This window comes from Prionailurus viverrinus, chromosome B3 (assembly GCF_022837055.1).
Source record: "Prionailurus viverrinus isolate Anna chromosome B3, UM_Priviv_1.0, whole genome shotgun sequence".
Lineage (NCBI taxonomy): Eukaryota > Metazoa > Chordata > Mammalia > Carnivora > Felidae > Prionailurus > Prionailurus viverrinus.
Window position 1 is genome coordinate 44090552 of NC_062566.1, and position 12850 is coordinate 44103401.

Genomic DNA, 12850 nt, shown 5'->3' on the forward strand with positions numbered 1-12850 from the left:
CTACCTGACGTTTTGGTGCGCAGGTATCTGCATAATGAATACTGTTTGAAATGAAGGATGCCTGCTATAAAGAAAGAAAATTCTTAATTTAGTAACTTAAAAAAACTTAACAACATTTCATTATTTAGTAACCTGCTCCAAGTTTTGCCCACACACACGTATCATAGGTACCTTATTCACAGTTTAGTGTCTGTGGGTAGAGTTCCTTCACTTCATTTTGTGGCCTCAGGTCTCAATGTTTGAGTTCCCTCAGAATGCACCTTATAATTTCAGTAGATGTAAGCATGTAGGAGTTTATTTATGAAAGGCCTTAGGAATTCAAACACATGAGTCTATGCTTATTTATCTTCTGTGTAGCTAATGACCAGAGAAGTCTTGTCTTTGACATCTAGCTTGTGAATATATAAATTCTACCATTTAAAGAAAAACAATGGCATTTTCAAAAGAGTGGCTCACTCAGGCAATTTGTATTTCTTAGTATGTCAAAGTCTGGCTGTAATAGATTATTGTTTAACATTCGATTTTTGTACCCTTTGCAACTTTAGACTTAGTTGTATGTATTTTACAAGATTAACATATAATGTGTGTTGTAGCTCTAAATGCTTTCTTTCTGACCTTCTTTGACTCCATTAAATTGTTAGCAATCACATAATAGCTTATCAGTAATTAAATAACATTGATACTTAGAAAATATTTCATGAAGAGTATTAGCTGATATGTGTTTAATAGGGAGGCATTCAATACAAAAAAAATGAAAACTCAGTCTTTCTAAACAGTATTCAAATGTACAACTGCACTTTCTCAAACTTGAAACAAGTTTTTAAAAACTGGGCCTTCAATTAAATTAGCTTTTCCTGGGGCTCCTGGGTGGCTCAGTCGGTTAAGTGGCCGACTTTGGCTCAGGTCATGATCGCGTGGTCTGTGAGTTCGAGCCCTGTGTCGGGCTCTGTGCTGACAGCTCAGAGCCTGGAGCCTGTTTCAGATTCTGTGTCTCCCTGTCTCTGACCCTCCCCCGTTCATGCTCTGTCTCTCTCTGTCTCAAAAATAAATAAAACGTTAAAAAAAAATTTAAATTAGCTTTTCCCCTTCTCGTTTACTTAGGTAGCATAAATTCACTAAGTAGACCTTTAAAAGAGACATCTTTAAGAAGATTTTAAAGAAATAATCTTGGGGTGCCTGGGTGGCTTGGTTGGTTAAGCAACTGACTCTTGGTTTCCAGTTAGGTCATGATCATGTAGTCTGTGGGATCAAGCCCTGTATTGGGCTCCTGCGCTGACAGCATGGAGTATGCTTAGGATTCTCTCTCTCCCTTTCTCTGCCGCTCCCCTGCTCGTTCTCTTTCTCCCTCTCTCTCTCTCTCAAAATAAGTAAACATTAAAAAAAATAACCCTCTGGTACCATTTTTGAGCTCTAAACATGTTTACAATCCTTTACAGCAGAACTGAGGACCCTTTTATTAATAAATTTCATTGATCTACAGAAAAATAATCAATGACCATATTTTTAAAAACAAACTTTTTTCAAGAGAGCAAACTATAAAAATTCAACTCACATACTTTTAAAATCAAGACCAGAGAACTAAAATTTGATTTAATATATACAAGACTAATTTTTAGGAATGTAAATCCTATATTATGATCATTTAAAGGAATGGAAAGGAGAGAGAAAAGGAAGGTAAACATAGATGGAAAGAAAAAGAGGGTAAAGAGAAAGAAGAGAATGGAGCAATAAAAATAAAGAAACAAAATTAAAGAAGAGGAAAAAAGGAAAACAATAGAAGAGGTAAAAAGCAAAAAATAAGAGAAGAGTAAGAAAGAAAAGGAGTGAATTTTACTTCCCATCCAGATCTCTTTTTTTCCAGACAAATTCTTTGTCTTCCTCTCTCCGTACCCACCAAACCCCACCCTTGTTCACTTTCTGTCCTGCTTCAGTCTAGAACCCTCCCACCAGACCAGCCAGAGACATCAGCCTTGCTGGAGAAACCCCTGTCCTTTTCTCCCTGATGCCAGAAAAGATTCCTTTCCTTCCCAGCTCTTCTCCCTGATCCTTTCTTGTCAGATTTTGCGTTCCGACATAAAAGAATTCTCTTCCACCTTCTAAGCCATCCGCTGGCCAGCAAATAGCAGTCCTTCAGGGCTAGATCCCCACCCAGTGCTTCGAAAGAAAGACAGTATATGTTAAGGAAATTATTTTTTTGCCTGTTACTCTGGTACAAAATATGTTTCTCAGTTTTCCATTTTTCTTTCCATTTTGATTTGGTAGTTTTTGTCATGTACAAATTGGGGGGTTTTGTAATCGAATCTGTCAACCTTCTTTTTCATACTTAAAAGCTTCCCCACTCTTAGATTATATTTTTTAAATCCCCCAGCTTTGTTGTAATACATGTTGTTTTTGCTTTCTAACATTTCAACATTGCTCAGTCTGTAACATCCTGGTAGAAGTTAGCAACCCAGATAATTTTTCTCTTTTTTCACAAGTTCGAAATGTCTTTATCATATCCTAAATTCCTATGAATTTGAGTCTCTTTCTGGGCTTTCTAATCCATTCTATTGAGCTGTCTGTCCATGTGTGTACCAATTATTGTGGTTTGTAATATATTTTATTCAGTAGGGTTAATATTCACTCCTTTTTTTTAAAAGCGTATAGAGTTTGTAAGGTTTTGTTTTGTTTTTTTAGTTTATTTATTTATTTTGAGAGAGAGCACATGTATGCACGTGAGTGGGGTAAGGACAGAGAGAGAGAGAGAATCCTAAGCAGGCTCTATGCTGACGTGGGGCTCACTCTCACAAACCATGAGATCACCAAGAGTCAGAAGCGTTAAGCCAACTGAGCCACCCAGGCTCCCCCTTCTTTTTTCTTTAGAACTGTGGTGGTTATTCTTGCTTGTTTGTGTTTCTATTTGAACTTGATAATTGCTTTGTCCCATTATTTTTAAAAATCTGTAATGTAGTTTTAGCAGAATCTTGGCAACTTTATATATTAACTTGGGAGACTTGATACCTTAGTGAGACTGAGTCTTCCTAACCAAGATCATATTATGTCTTTTCATTCATTCAGTTCTTTCTTTATGTCTCTTTAGGAGAATTTTTAAGTTTTCTTTATTCATTTATTTCTGCCTTCCTAGTGTTATTGGTATTTAGTAGGACCTTTCACTACTGCCTTTTCTGTTAGGAGTTTTCTTATGTAAAAACATGCCATTAACTCTTACTACCTTTCAAGTAATTCCTTACCCTAACCACCCTAGCTTAGGCTTCATGTATATTTGCCCCTCACTATATCAGAGGAAATTTCCAGTGTCTTCTTGTCTTTTAAACGAAACAAAGAAAACAAACAGAACTTTTATTTCTTTGGCTATTTTATGACCTGACCAAAATGCCTTTCCATGGTCCATAGGAGAAAGAGAAAAATCAGACCAGAGAATCATAATGGCTTTTCAGTTGCTAGAAAGTTGACTGTAGCAATTATTTCTGCATCACTTGCCTTTCCCTGCTATGCCTATACATATTTGAGCTTCGTTTAATGATTTTTTTTTCAGGTCTCCAGTAGTTGCTGATTTCCATTGTAAACAAGGTGCTTTCTCTGGAGGAAAGACAAAATTTGTGTCCTTCATTCATTTGCTTATAATTTAGAGAATAGCCTAAAATTACACTAGTTTAAATTATGTTTCTCAGTGCTTTCCATCATTATCTGTTTATTTAGAAGTTCTGTTCTTCTCTCCTCTTAGGTATGTTTTAAAACTTTTTTGGAAAATGTTAAAAGTTTCAAGCGGAACTTAAATGTTATTATTTTGCTGGAAAAAAAAGTCTTCATTATCATAAAATATTCATATCATGGTCTTAAAGGTAGACACTGTGCAAATTTTGTCCTTGCATAATTTCTGGAACTGGATATGCTAAATCTCTTTTTTAAATTTCCTCCAGCATAATTTATAAGGTGAAAAAGATCAAGAACAAACTTAATTGTTACCACTCTGGTTTTCAGCCTGGCTGGGTTGTTTTGGACCAACCGGATGCTGCTTGCCATTTGCAGCAACAACAAGAACCTTCTCCTCTACCTCCAGGATGGGAAGAGAGGCAGGATATTCTTGGAAGGACCTACTACGTAAACCATGAATCTAGAAGAACACAGTGGAAAAGACCAACCCCTCAGTATGTGCTGGTGACTTTCACATTTGTAATCTGAATACATTTTGACCACAGATTTTTATTTTGCAGTCATATCTCAAATGGATTAATAATAGTGTAGGGATCCATAAACTATAAAAATATGAGGATTTTTGTGGTTCAGGACTTTTAAAATGCCATCCTGTTTTTTTATTAAATTATTTTGTAATGTTCAAAATTATTTGAGTCACAAATGCCACTCTTCTAATTGCTTCTCTATTTTAAATTACTTTGTAGCCACAAAGGATACATTTTTCTCTTTAGACTGGTTTAGAAAAATCTTGGAAATTTTTGTAGCTTGTTACTAAAGTATAATAAACTGTTAATTTCTACAGTACACTATTTTTAAATATAAATTACTTATAAAGTATAGAGGACTGAATATCAAGGGTCTTTTGTTAAACACTCATTTGCCAGTCTGGTCAGTGTATACATAATTTCCAGTGCACACAGATCAAGGATAGAATGACCTTTAAGGTATTCTATTTGATGTCTCCTCAGTGATATTTTTCTTTTATTACCATCAGACCATATGTTATACGTATACATTTACAAATGGCCCATTAGTCACATTTATTATCAAATGCCCTTCCACATCTCCTCCCTTACAGTCTTATGAGGCTTTCTTTAGTCTTCTACTTCTTGACAGAGACTTAAAATTTTTATTTGTCCATTAACCTTCTAATTTTCGGCTTTGGTATTTTGGGTCTGATACAGTCCAAGCACTTTCATAGATAGTTTCTGTTCTCAGATCCTTCTAAAGCAAATCAGTGGTCATAGTTCTTCATGGTACAGAAGCATCTCTCTCTGTAGAGATCTGTACAGATTGCAAATATGAAGGCACTATAGAATTCTACAAAATTGTCCTACTGCATACCTCAGCAGGCCTGACTTGAGCAGGATACATTTCTTTCGCTACCATTGATGTCATTTTCAGTTAGCCTAAATCACATATTTAGGGGAAAAAAATCTGAAGCATTCCCTTAAGGTCATCTGTCAAAATTGAATTTTCTTCAGCAATAGTACAATAAGAACTGATCTTTTGACTATCCTGGGATTATATGGCACTAAATAAATTAATAATAATTTTGTTATTAAATATTTGTATAAAATTCTTGATCTGATGGTCTGGTTGTACTAAATTCAAATAGCTAGAATAATAAAACTAATTAATGGGGTAATGGTGTTCAGTCTGATTTATATAACTTTCCTACACTCAGACATGCCTTTTCTATGATAATTTTTCAGACCATGCCTATTTCTGTAAATGATCAAAACCAGATACTATTTAATCTGTAATCTATTAAGTTTTTAATTATAGTGTTTCTTACATGGTCTTTTATTTTGCCCTCTGCATTCTTGTATGGGTAACTCAACTCTTGGCTTAAAATTGATTCTGGAAAATATTACCAACTGATTCATGAAGATGTATAAGTAACTCTTAAAGCCTCTTTTTTATAATCTCTCTAGAGCTATTTTAGATTTTACTCATATAAATAACATGGCAAAATAATAATGTAATGAAATTATTTATGAAGCTCTCAGATATATTTATTCAACAAATATTTTTGAATGCCCTTCCATGTCAAACAGTATTGTATAGACATGGTGATAAAGTAAAATATCAAAGTCAGACATGTTACACCTTTGCACAAAGCCTTAATTCCATAAGGTACTCTGAAGATACCAATGTGCCCATGACCTAGTCTGTGCATGTTGAAATAGCCTTTGACCCAAATAGTGAATTCTGATATAAGGTATTTTTTTTAAATGGTCACAGCATCTGTGACTATCATCTTAACTGTCTTCAGACATGGATAATAGCTTGTATATCTTTAATACAGGGACAGCCTAACGGATGCTGAGAATGGTAATATTCAACTGCAAGCACAACGTGCATTTACCACAAGGCGGCAAATATCTGAGGAGACAGAAAGTGTTGATAATCGAGAGTCTTCCGAGGTAGAAATGATTTTCTTGTTCATATCGATAGACACATGTTAAAGCAATAGATCAAGTATGTGTGGATTAAGATGATTCTGTTTATTTTAGAACTGGGAAATTATAAGAGAAGATGAAGCCACCATGGATAGCAATAGGGCCTTCCCATCACCTCCGGCATCAAATAACTTGGATGTTCAAACTCATCTTGCAGAAGAATTGAATGCCAGACTCACTATGTGTAGAAATTCAGCCACCGGACAGCCAGTATCCAGCTCAGTAAGATGCTCTTAGATTTTGTTGTAGCTTCAGGATTTTATAAAATATGTGTTATTCAGTTCAGTATCTAACATTTACGTGAAATTTTGTGTTTTATCCCTGGTTTTATTGAGACGTAATTGACAGACGACATTTTATTGGTTTAAGGTATGCAACATAATGATTTGATATACGTATATATTATAGCTAAATTATTACCACACTAAATCTAGGTAGCATCCATCACCTCACATAGCTACAAAATGTTTTTCTTGTGATAAGAAAAAAATGTTGTCTTAAATGGCATGTAATAACGTGTTAGGGACTTTCGGACTTTATAGTATGTTTCAAATATCTCCACTAATAGTATGGAGCAGAGTCATGGATAATCCAAACAGTCATTGGAGTCTAAATGTCCATTACATAAACTAGTCTCTTCCAGCCAGAGACTCCCAGGAACACACTTGTAATTAACAGTTTGGGTTTATTACTCATTTCAGCAAGGAGAACACACACCATGAGTGTCCCCGTAAGAGAACATTAGAAAAGACTTGAAGGATTTGGGTTCATGTTAGGTGATTTTGAGGAGGGCTTAAGGAAGCAAGACTTTGCTCTGCATTGAATGCTGTCAGGAAGCAAGAATGATTCTGCGATTGGGTATCTCACATCTTATGTATAGTGAGGCTAAAGCTATAATTAGTAAAAAGCAGCGGTCTCTCATATTTGTCAGAGAGAGAGAGATATTTGGTATTTTGTGGCTTGGACAGTGTTCACATTTTGTCTGTGTCCAGGCATGATTACAAAGTGGTCTTGATTTTGTCTTGACCCTACTGATGAGTGTTAGGCCAAGTCCTGCATGTCAGGGACTACTTTTCTTCTTCTCAATTATACCACATCTATCACTGGCACACATGTTTGACTAAGAGCCAAGGTACTTTGACTAAACAGGGGGATAGATGGCATTCTCCCTCCAGCAACCACCATCAAAATTGCTGAAATGGAGTTCAGACGCACGTGTCCCAACAGGTACTGCCATGATGAGATCTATGTGTCCAGTTCTCTCAGGTGCATCATAAAAGGAGTCCTTTCAGTGGAAGAAAGAGATTATTCTCTGAGGATCTATGGGCATTTCCAGTTGGCAGTCCCCCACTCTTCATTCAATCAGTAAATATTTATTGAGGGCTACTATATGCAAGGCACTGTATGCTGGTTAAAATATTGGCACACAGCCAGGCCTGTTGGTTTAAGTATTGCCTGTGGCTGCTTTCACATTACACTGACAGAACTGAGGAGTTGTAACAGAGACTGTATGGTCCACAAAAAAAGATTAACTATCTGGACCATACCAGAAAAAGTTTGTTGACTTCTATGTTTGCACCTTCTTCAAGAAGCTTCAGGGTAGATAGTTTTGTATGAATACCTATGTGAATATCCAAGAGCAGATCTACCTTTCTGCTCCTTTTCCCTCCTCTCTTCCACCTGACTATTCTCTCTTCCTCTCATTTTATTTTATTTTTTCATCAGGGGAGTGGGAACAGTCAAGACATAAAGGATATTGATTTGCTGGTGATAGATCACAGAAGCTCCTATTCCCTTTCCTCCTGTTATTTTGTTTGTTTACAAAAGTAACATATGGCATTCATGCAATGAAATACTATGCAGCCATGAAAAGAATGAAGTGGCTCTGAATGTACATGTTGTATAGAACAATCCCTAAGATGTATTGGTCAGTGAAAAACAGGAAGGTACAGAGCAGTGTGTTTGATACTCTACCATTTCTGTAAATTTTCTACTTGACAAAATAAATAGGTGTATCATATTTCTTGAAGATTTAACAGGAAACTGCTAACATTGCTCATCTCTGAAGAGAGGAACAGAATGAGCAGGACACATGTTTTGTGTACCTTTTTAATTTCATGCCATGTGCATATTAATTAAAAAATTATTTATTATTTTAAATAATTTACTACCTGGGTGGCTCAGTAAAATGTCCAACTTTGGCTCAGGTCATGATCTCCTGATTCATGGGTTCAAGCCCCGCATCAGACTCTATGCTGACAGTTCAGAGCCTGGAGCCTGACTCAGATTCTGTGTCTCCCTCTCTCTGCCCCTCCCCCCCCAAAATAAATAAACATTTAAAAAATTAAAAAATAATCATAATTTATTATTTTAAAGTATTCTGTGGCCACAGTTAAAAATTCAAGCAGTATTGAAGTATATAAAATTAAAATTCAACCTTCCATCTCACCTCTAGCATATGCTCCCTCAATCACTATTAATGGTTTGGCATATAGTGTGATAAACATTTTCTATATATTTATAAACATATATGCACACACATATATTTGTATATCATTTTTTTAACCTGAGATTATCTTTTTCACTTGTTATATTATAGACATTGGACCATTTCAGTACATGTAGATGTACTCCTCTTAAAACTAACAAAGATGTGGGGCACCTGGGTGGCTCAATCGGTTAAGCAGCTGACTCTTGAATTTCAGCTCAGGTCATGATCTCATGGTTTGTGAGTTCAAGCCCTGCATCCAGATCTGCACTCACAGTATGGAGCCTGCTTGGGATTCTGTCTCCTCCTCTCTCTCTGCTCCTCCCCTGCTCTCTCTCTCTCAAAAAAAGTTTATATATGTTTAAAAATTTAAAACTAATAGAATTATCAAACATCATTCCATTGTGCAAGTAACCTTTAATATACTTCACCAGTCTCCTATTGATAGACTTTAGGTTATTTACAATTCTGTGTTATTGTGAACACTACTACAGTGGATATTTTGACTTAATTTATATGTCTATTATAATTTTTTTATTATTTAATAATATCAAACAATTCAGATAGTGACAACAGCATGCATATAAGAGCACAGGGAAAGAAAGAGTAAGGGATTTCTGGGAAGCAGGTAATCTAGAATGTCCAGAAGGTGGGTGTTGAGGTGGGAAGTGCTGACACTCTCAGGAACAGCTAGGTCATGAAGCTGTGTTCTGTGCTATGGATTTCACCCTAATGACCGTGAGAAGTCACTGAAGGGCTCTGAGCTAGAGAAGGATGTGACCCGATCTGCTCTGTAGAAGGCTCTCTGGCTACAGCATACAGTATGGAGGGCACATTTAGGGAAATAAGACTGGAAGCAGGGAAGTCTGTTAGGATGTTGCTGCAGTAATAGTCAAGGCAACAAATGATGAAAACTTGAAATTAAAAAAAAAATACTTAAGCTAAAAGTGCAAGGAGAATATATTTGGGAGCTAGTAAAGAAACAGAACGAATTAAGATCTGGTGACTGACCTGGCTGTAAGGGACCATAGGGGAGTCAGCTGACTGACTGACATCTGCCATGAGCTGGACTCAAGTGCTGCTCCCGAAACAAGGAATACCCACCAAGGAACAGGTTTCAGTGGGTGTGGACGGGGGAAAACCGAATCCAGTCTGGGGCACAGTGAGGGGTATCTGTTAGACATTCAAGAGAATGTGTCCAGGAGGCAGTTTAGGACCGAGGGCAGAAGAGGGAGCCGGAAGGTGGAAAGTATTAGCACATGGGTGGTATAGAGTGCTGAGTGCTTTCACACAGAGTCTCTACGGTCACTCTTCCTTCTGCCCCCTCATGCCCACCCCCATACTTTATCTGCCATTCAGAGACAAATCACAAACCTAAAGCTATTGTCACTCCTTCTTCTTTTTTATAAGAATCATTCCAGCAGAAGAGGCAGCTTACAAGCCTATACTTTTGAGGAGCAGCCTACACTTCCTGTGGTGAGTTTTATCCTCTCCCCTCGTTGTCAATAAAAATAAGAAACTCAAGAACTTTTTTTTTTTTGGACATTGAATATGAACATTTGACTGCCTAGTAATGAACCAATCCAGCACAGAATCTAGGTTCTTGGAGATAAGGTTCAGGGGAGGAGAACTGGGGGAGGTAGACCTTTTAGAGACAAAACGGGAGAACTCTGTCTCCCACAGTAAGAAAGCAAAGTGTCTGCACTGGTGACCGTGGGTGATATCCGGGCTGTGGCGCTGTGCTGGCTGGAGGTGGTCTGCAGGCAGCATTCAATTCGAGATTGTGGTGTCCAGGTGCCGCTACTCTGTGCACTGGCCCCTGCCACCCAGCAGCGGTGTCTTCCCCATACATGAAGCATCACATTGGGGCTCAGTCACGTGGACAGGTCTGCACTGGTATCAGCAAGCTCCGTGGCCAGGTTGGGTGGAGTTCATCAGCCCTTTGCTCTCCTTTCCCTTCATACTCGTGTCCACATCTACTGAGGCCCCTGCCTCCTTCTCAGTAGGGTTCCCAGCCGTGGCCTTGACCTGGGCTCAGACCTTAACAGCCTCATGCCTTGAACGTTGACTTCCCTTTGGCCTCCCCACCCCATCCCTTTCCTGACTGAACTCTCAATACTTTTGAGTTTATCTCCCCTTTACACAGCCCCTGCTTGTGTTTGAAACCAAATGAAAATGCCCAGGCTCCCAGCCCCCTTAGCCTACCCACCTCCTCATCCACCAACAGGAACCTCCTGCTGCCTTCACCCCATCCCTGCTTTTTCTTCAAAACAGGCAGCCCCCTTTCCTGATCCTCTTCCTCCTCTGTGTCTTATGCATTCCATTTCCCCATTTAGAATGCCTCCTCACCTTTTTTCACCATTTATAATTTTGAATGGCAGTCTACACATTAATTTTGAAAAGTGAGGATTGTTTTTGCTTTTATGGAAATTCCAGCATAGGGTTGCAGAGGCTCAAATTTCCTTGAGCCAAGAGTGGTTCATCCATCTAAAAAGGTGGCCCTGCACAAATAGAGAGACACAATCCTGTGCTGAGGAAGGGTGGGGGGGGGGGTGCACACCTGTGCAATTGGCCCAGTCAGTGGCCACTCTCTCTACAAGAGAGTGGATGCCACAGAAAGACTGACCTCACCAGCCTCACTCTCACTATTGCCATTTGCCTGGCTTCCTCCATTAGACTGGAGCCTGCTTAAGCAGAGATCCATGGTATTTCTCTCTCTGTGCTTTGTAATGGCCTCATACAAGGGAAATGTTGCATTTCTAATTGACTGACAGGCATTCATCCTAGAAACAATTTTAGTGCATCAAATGAGCGACAGAATCTAGAGGTGATTTATATTCTTCTGTACTTACATGTAGTTCTGTTTTTATTTGTACTAGAAAAGCAATTTCCATACCTTTTTCTTCTCAATATATCGATTAGGTGTTTTAACAGTTTTCTTGAGGTATAATCTGCATACCATAAAATCCCCTCACTTTTTTTTTAATATGTGAAATTTATTGTCAAATTGGTTTCCATACAACACCCAGTGCTCATCCCAAAAGGTGCCCTCCTCAATACCCATCACCCACCCTCCCCTCCCTCCCACCCCCCATCAACCCTCAGTTTGTTCTCAGTTTTTAACAGTCTCTTATGCTTTGGCTCTCTCCCACTCTAACCTCTTTTTTTTTTTTTTCCTTCCCCTCCCCCATGGGTTTCTGTTAAGTTTCTCAGGATCCACATAAGAGTGAAACCATATGGTATCTGTCTTTCTCTGTATGGCTTATTTCACTTAGCATCACACTCTCCAGTTCCATCCACGTTGCTACAAAAGGCCATATTTCATTTTTTCTCATTGCCACGTAGTATTCCATTGTGTATATAAACCACAATTTCTTTATCCATTCCTCAGTTGATGGACATTTAGGCTCTTTCCATAATTTGGCTATTGTTGAGAGTGCTGCTATAAACATTGGGGTACAAGTGCCCCTATGCATCAGTACTCCTGTATCCCTCGGATAAATTCCTAGCAGTGCTATTGCTGGGTCATAGGGTAGGTCTATTTTTAATTTTCTGAGGAACCTCCACACTGCTTTCCAGAGCGGCTGCACCAATTTGCATTCCCACCAACAGTGCAAGAGAGTTCCCGTTTCTCTACATCCTCTCCAGCATCTATAGTCTCCTGATTTGTTCATTTTGGCCACTCTGACTGGCGTGAGGTGATACCTGAGTGTGGTTTTTTTTTTTTTTTAATTTTTTTTTCAACGTTTATTTATTTTTGGGACAGAGAGAGACAGAGCATGAACGGGGGAGGGGCAGAGAGAGAGGGAGACACAGAATCGGAAACAGGCTCCAGGCTCCGAGCCATCAGCCCAGAGCCTGACGCGGGGCTCGAACTCCCGGACCGCGAGATCGTGACCTGGCTGAAGTCGGACGCCCAACCTACTGCGCCACCCAGGCGCCCCCTGAGTGTGGTTTTGATTTGTATTTCCCTGATAAGGAGCGACATTGAACATCTTTTCATGTGCCTGTTGGCCATCCGGATGTCTTCTTTAGAGAAGTGTCTATTCATGTTTTCTGCCCATTTCTTCACTGGGTTATTTGTTTTTCGGGTGTGGAGTTTGGTGAGCTCTTTATAGATTTTGGATACTAGCCCTTTGTCCGATATGTCATTTGCAAATATCTTTTCCCATTCCATTGGTTGCCTTTTAGTTTTGTTGGT

The 12850-nt window shown here is 38.6% G+C and overlaps 1 protein-coding gene across 9 annotated transcripts in view; it reads left to right on the forward strand.

Moving 5' to 3' along the window:
• Positions 1 to 12850, forward strand: part of NEDD4 (NEDD4 E3 ubiquitin protein ligase) — a 139719-nt gene that overhangs the window by 100601 nt on the left and 26268 nt on the right. For 8 of the 9 annotated variants that reach the window (XM_047863621.1, XM_047863620.1, XM_047863623.1 and 5 more), the window contains 4 exons: positions 3982 to 4148; positions 6008 to 6125; positions 6216 to 6383; positions 10060 to 10125. In XM_047863621.1, the coding sequence (XP_047719577.1) occupies positions 3982 to 4148; positions 6008 to 6125; positions 6216 to 6383; positions 10060 to 10125 (519 nt within the window). The remainder of the gene's footprint in view (positions 1 to 3981; positions 4149 to 6007; positions 6126 to 6215; positions 6384 to 10059; positions 10126 to 12850) is intronic. The other variant, XM_047863618.1, reaches the window with a different exon arrangement.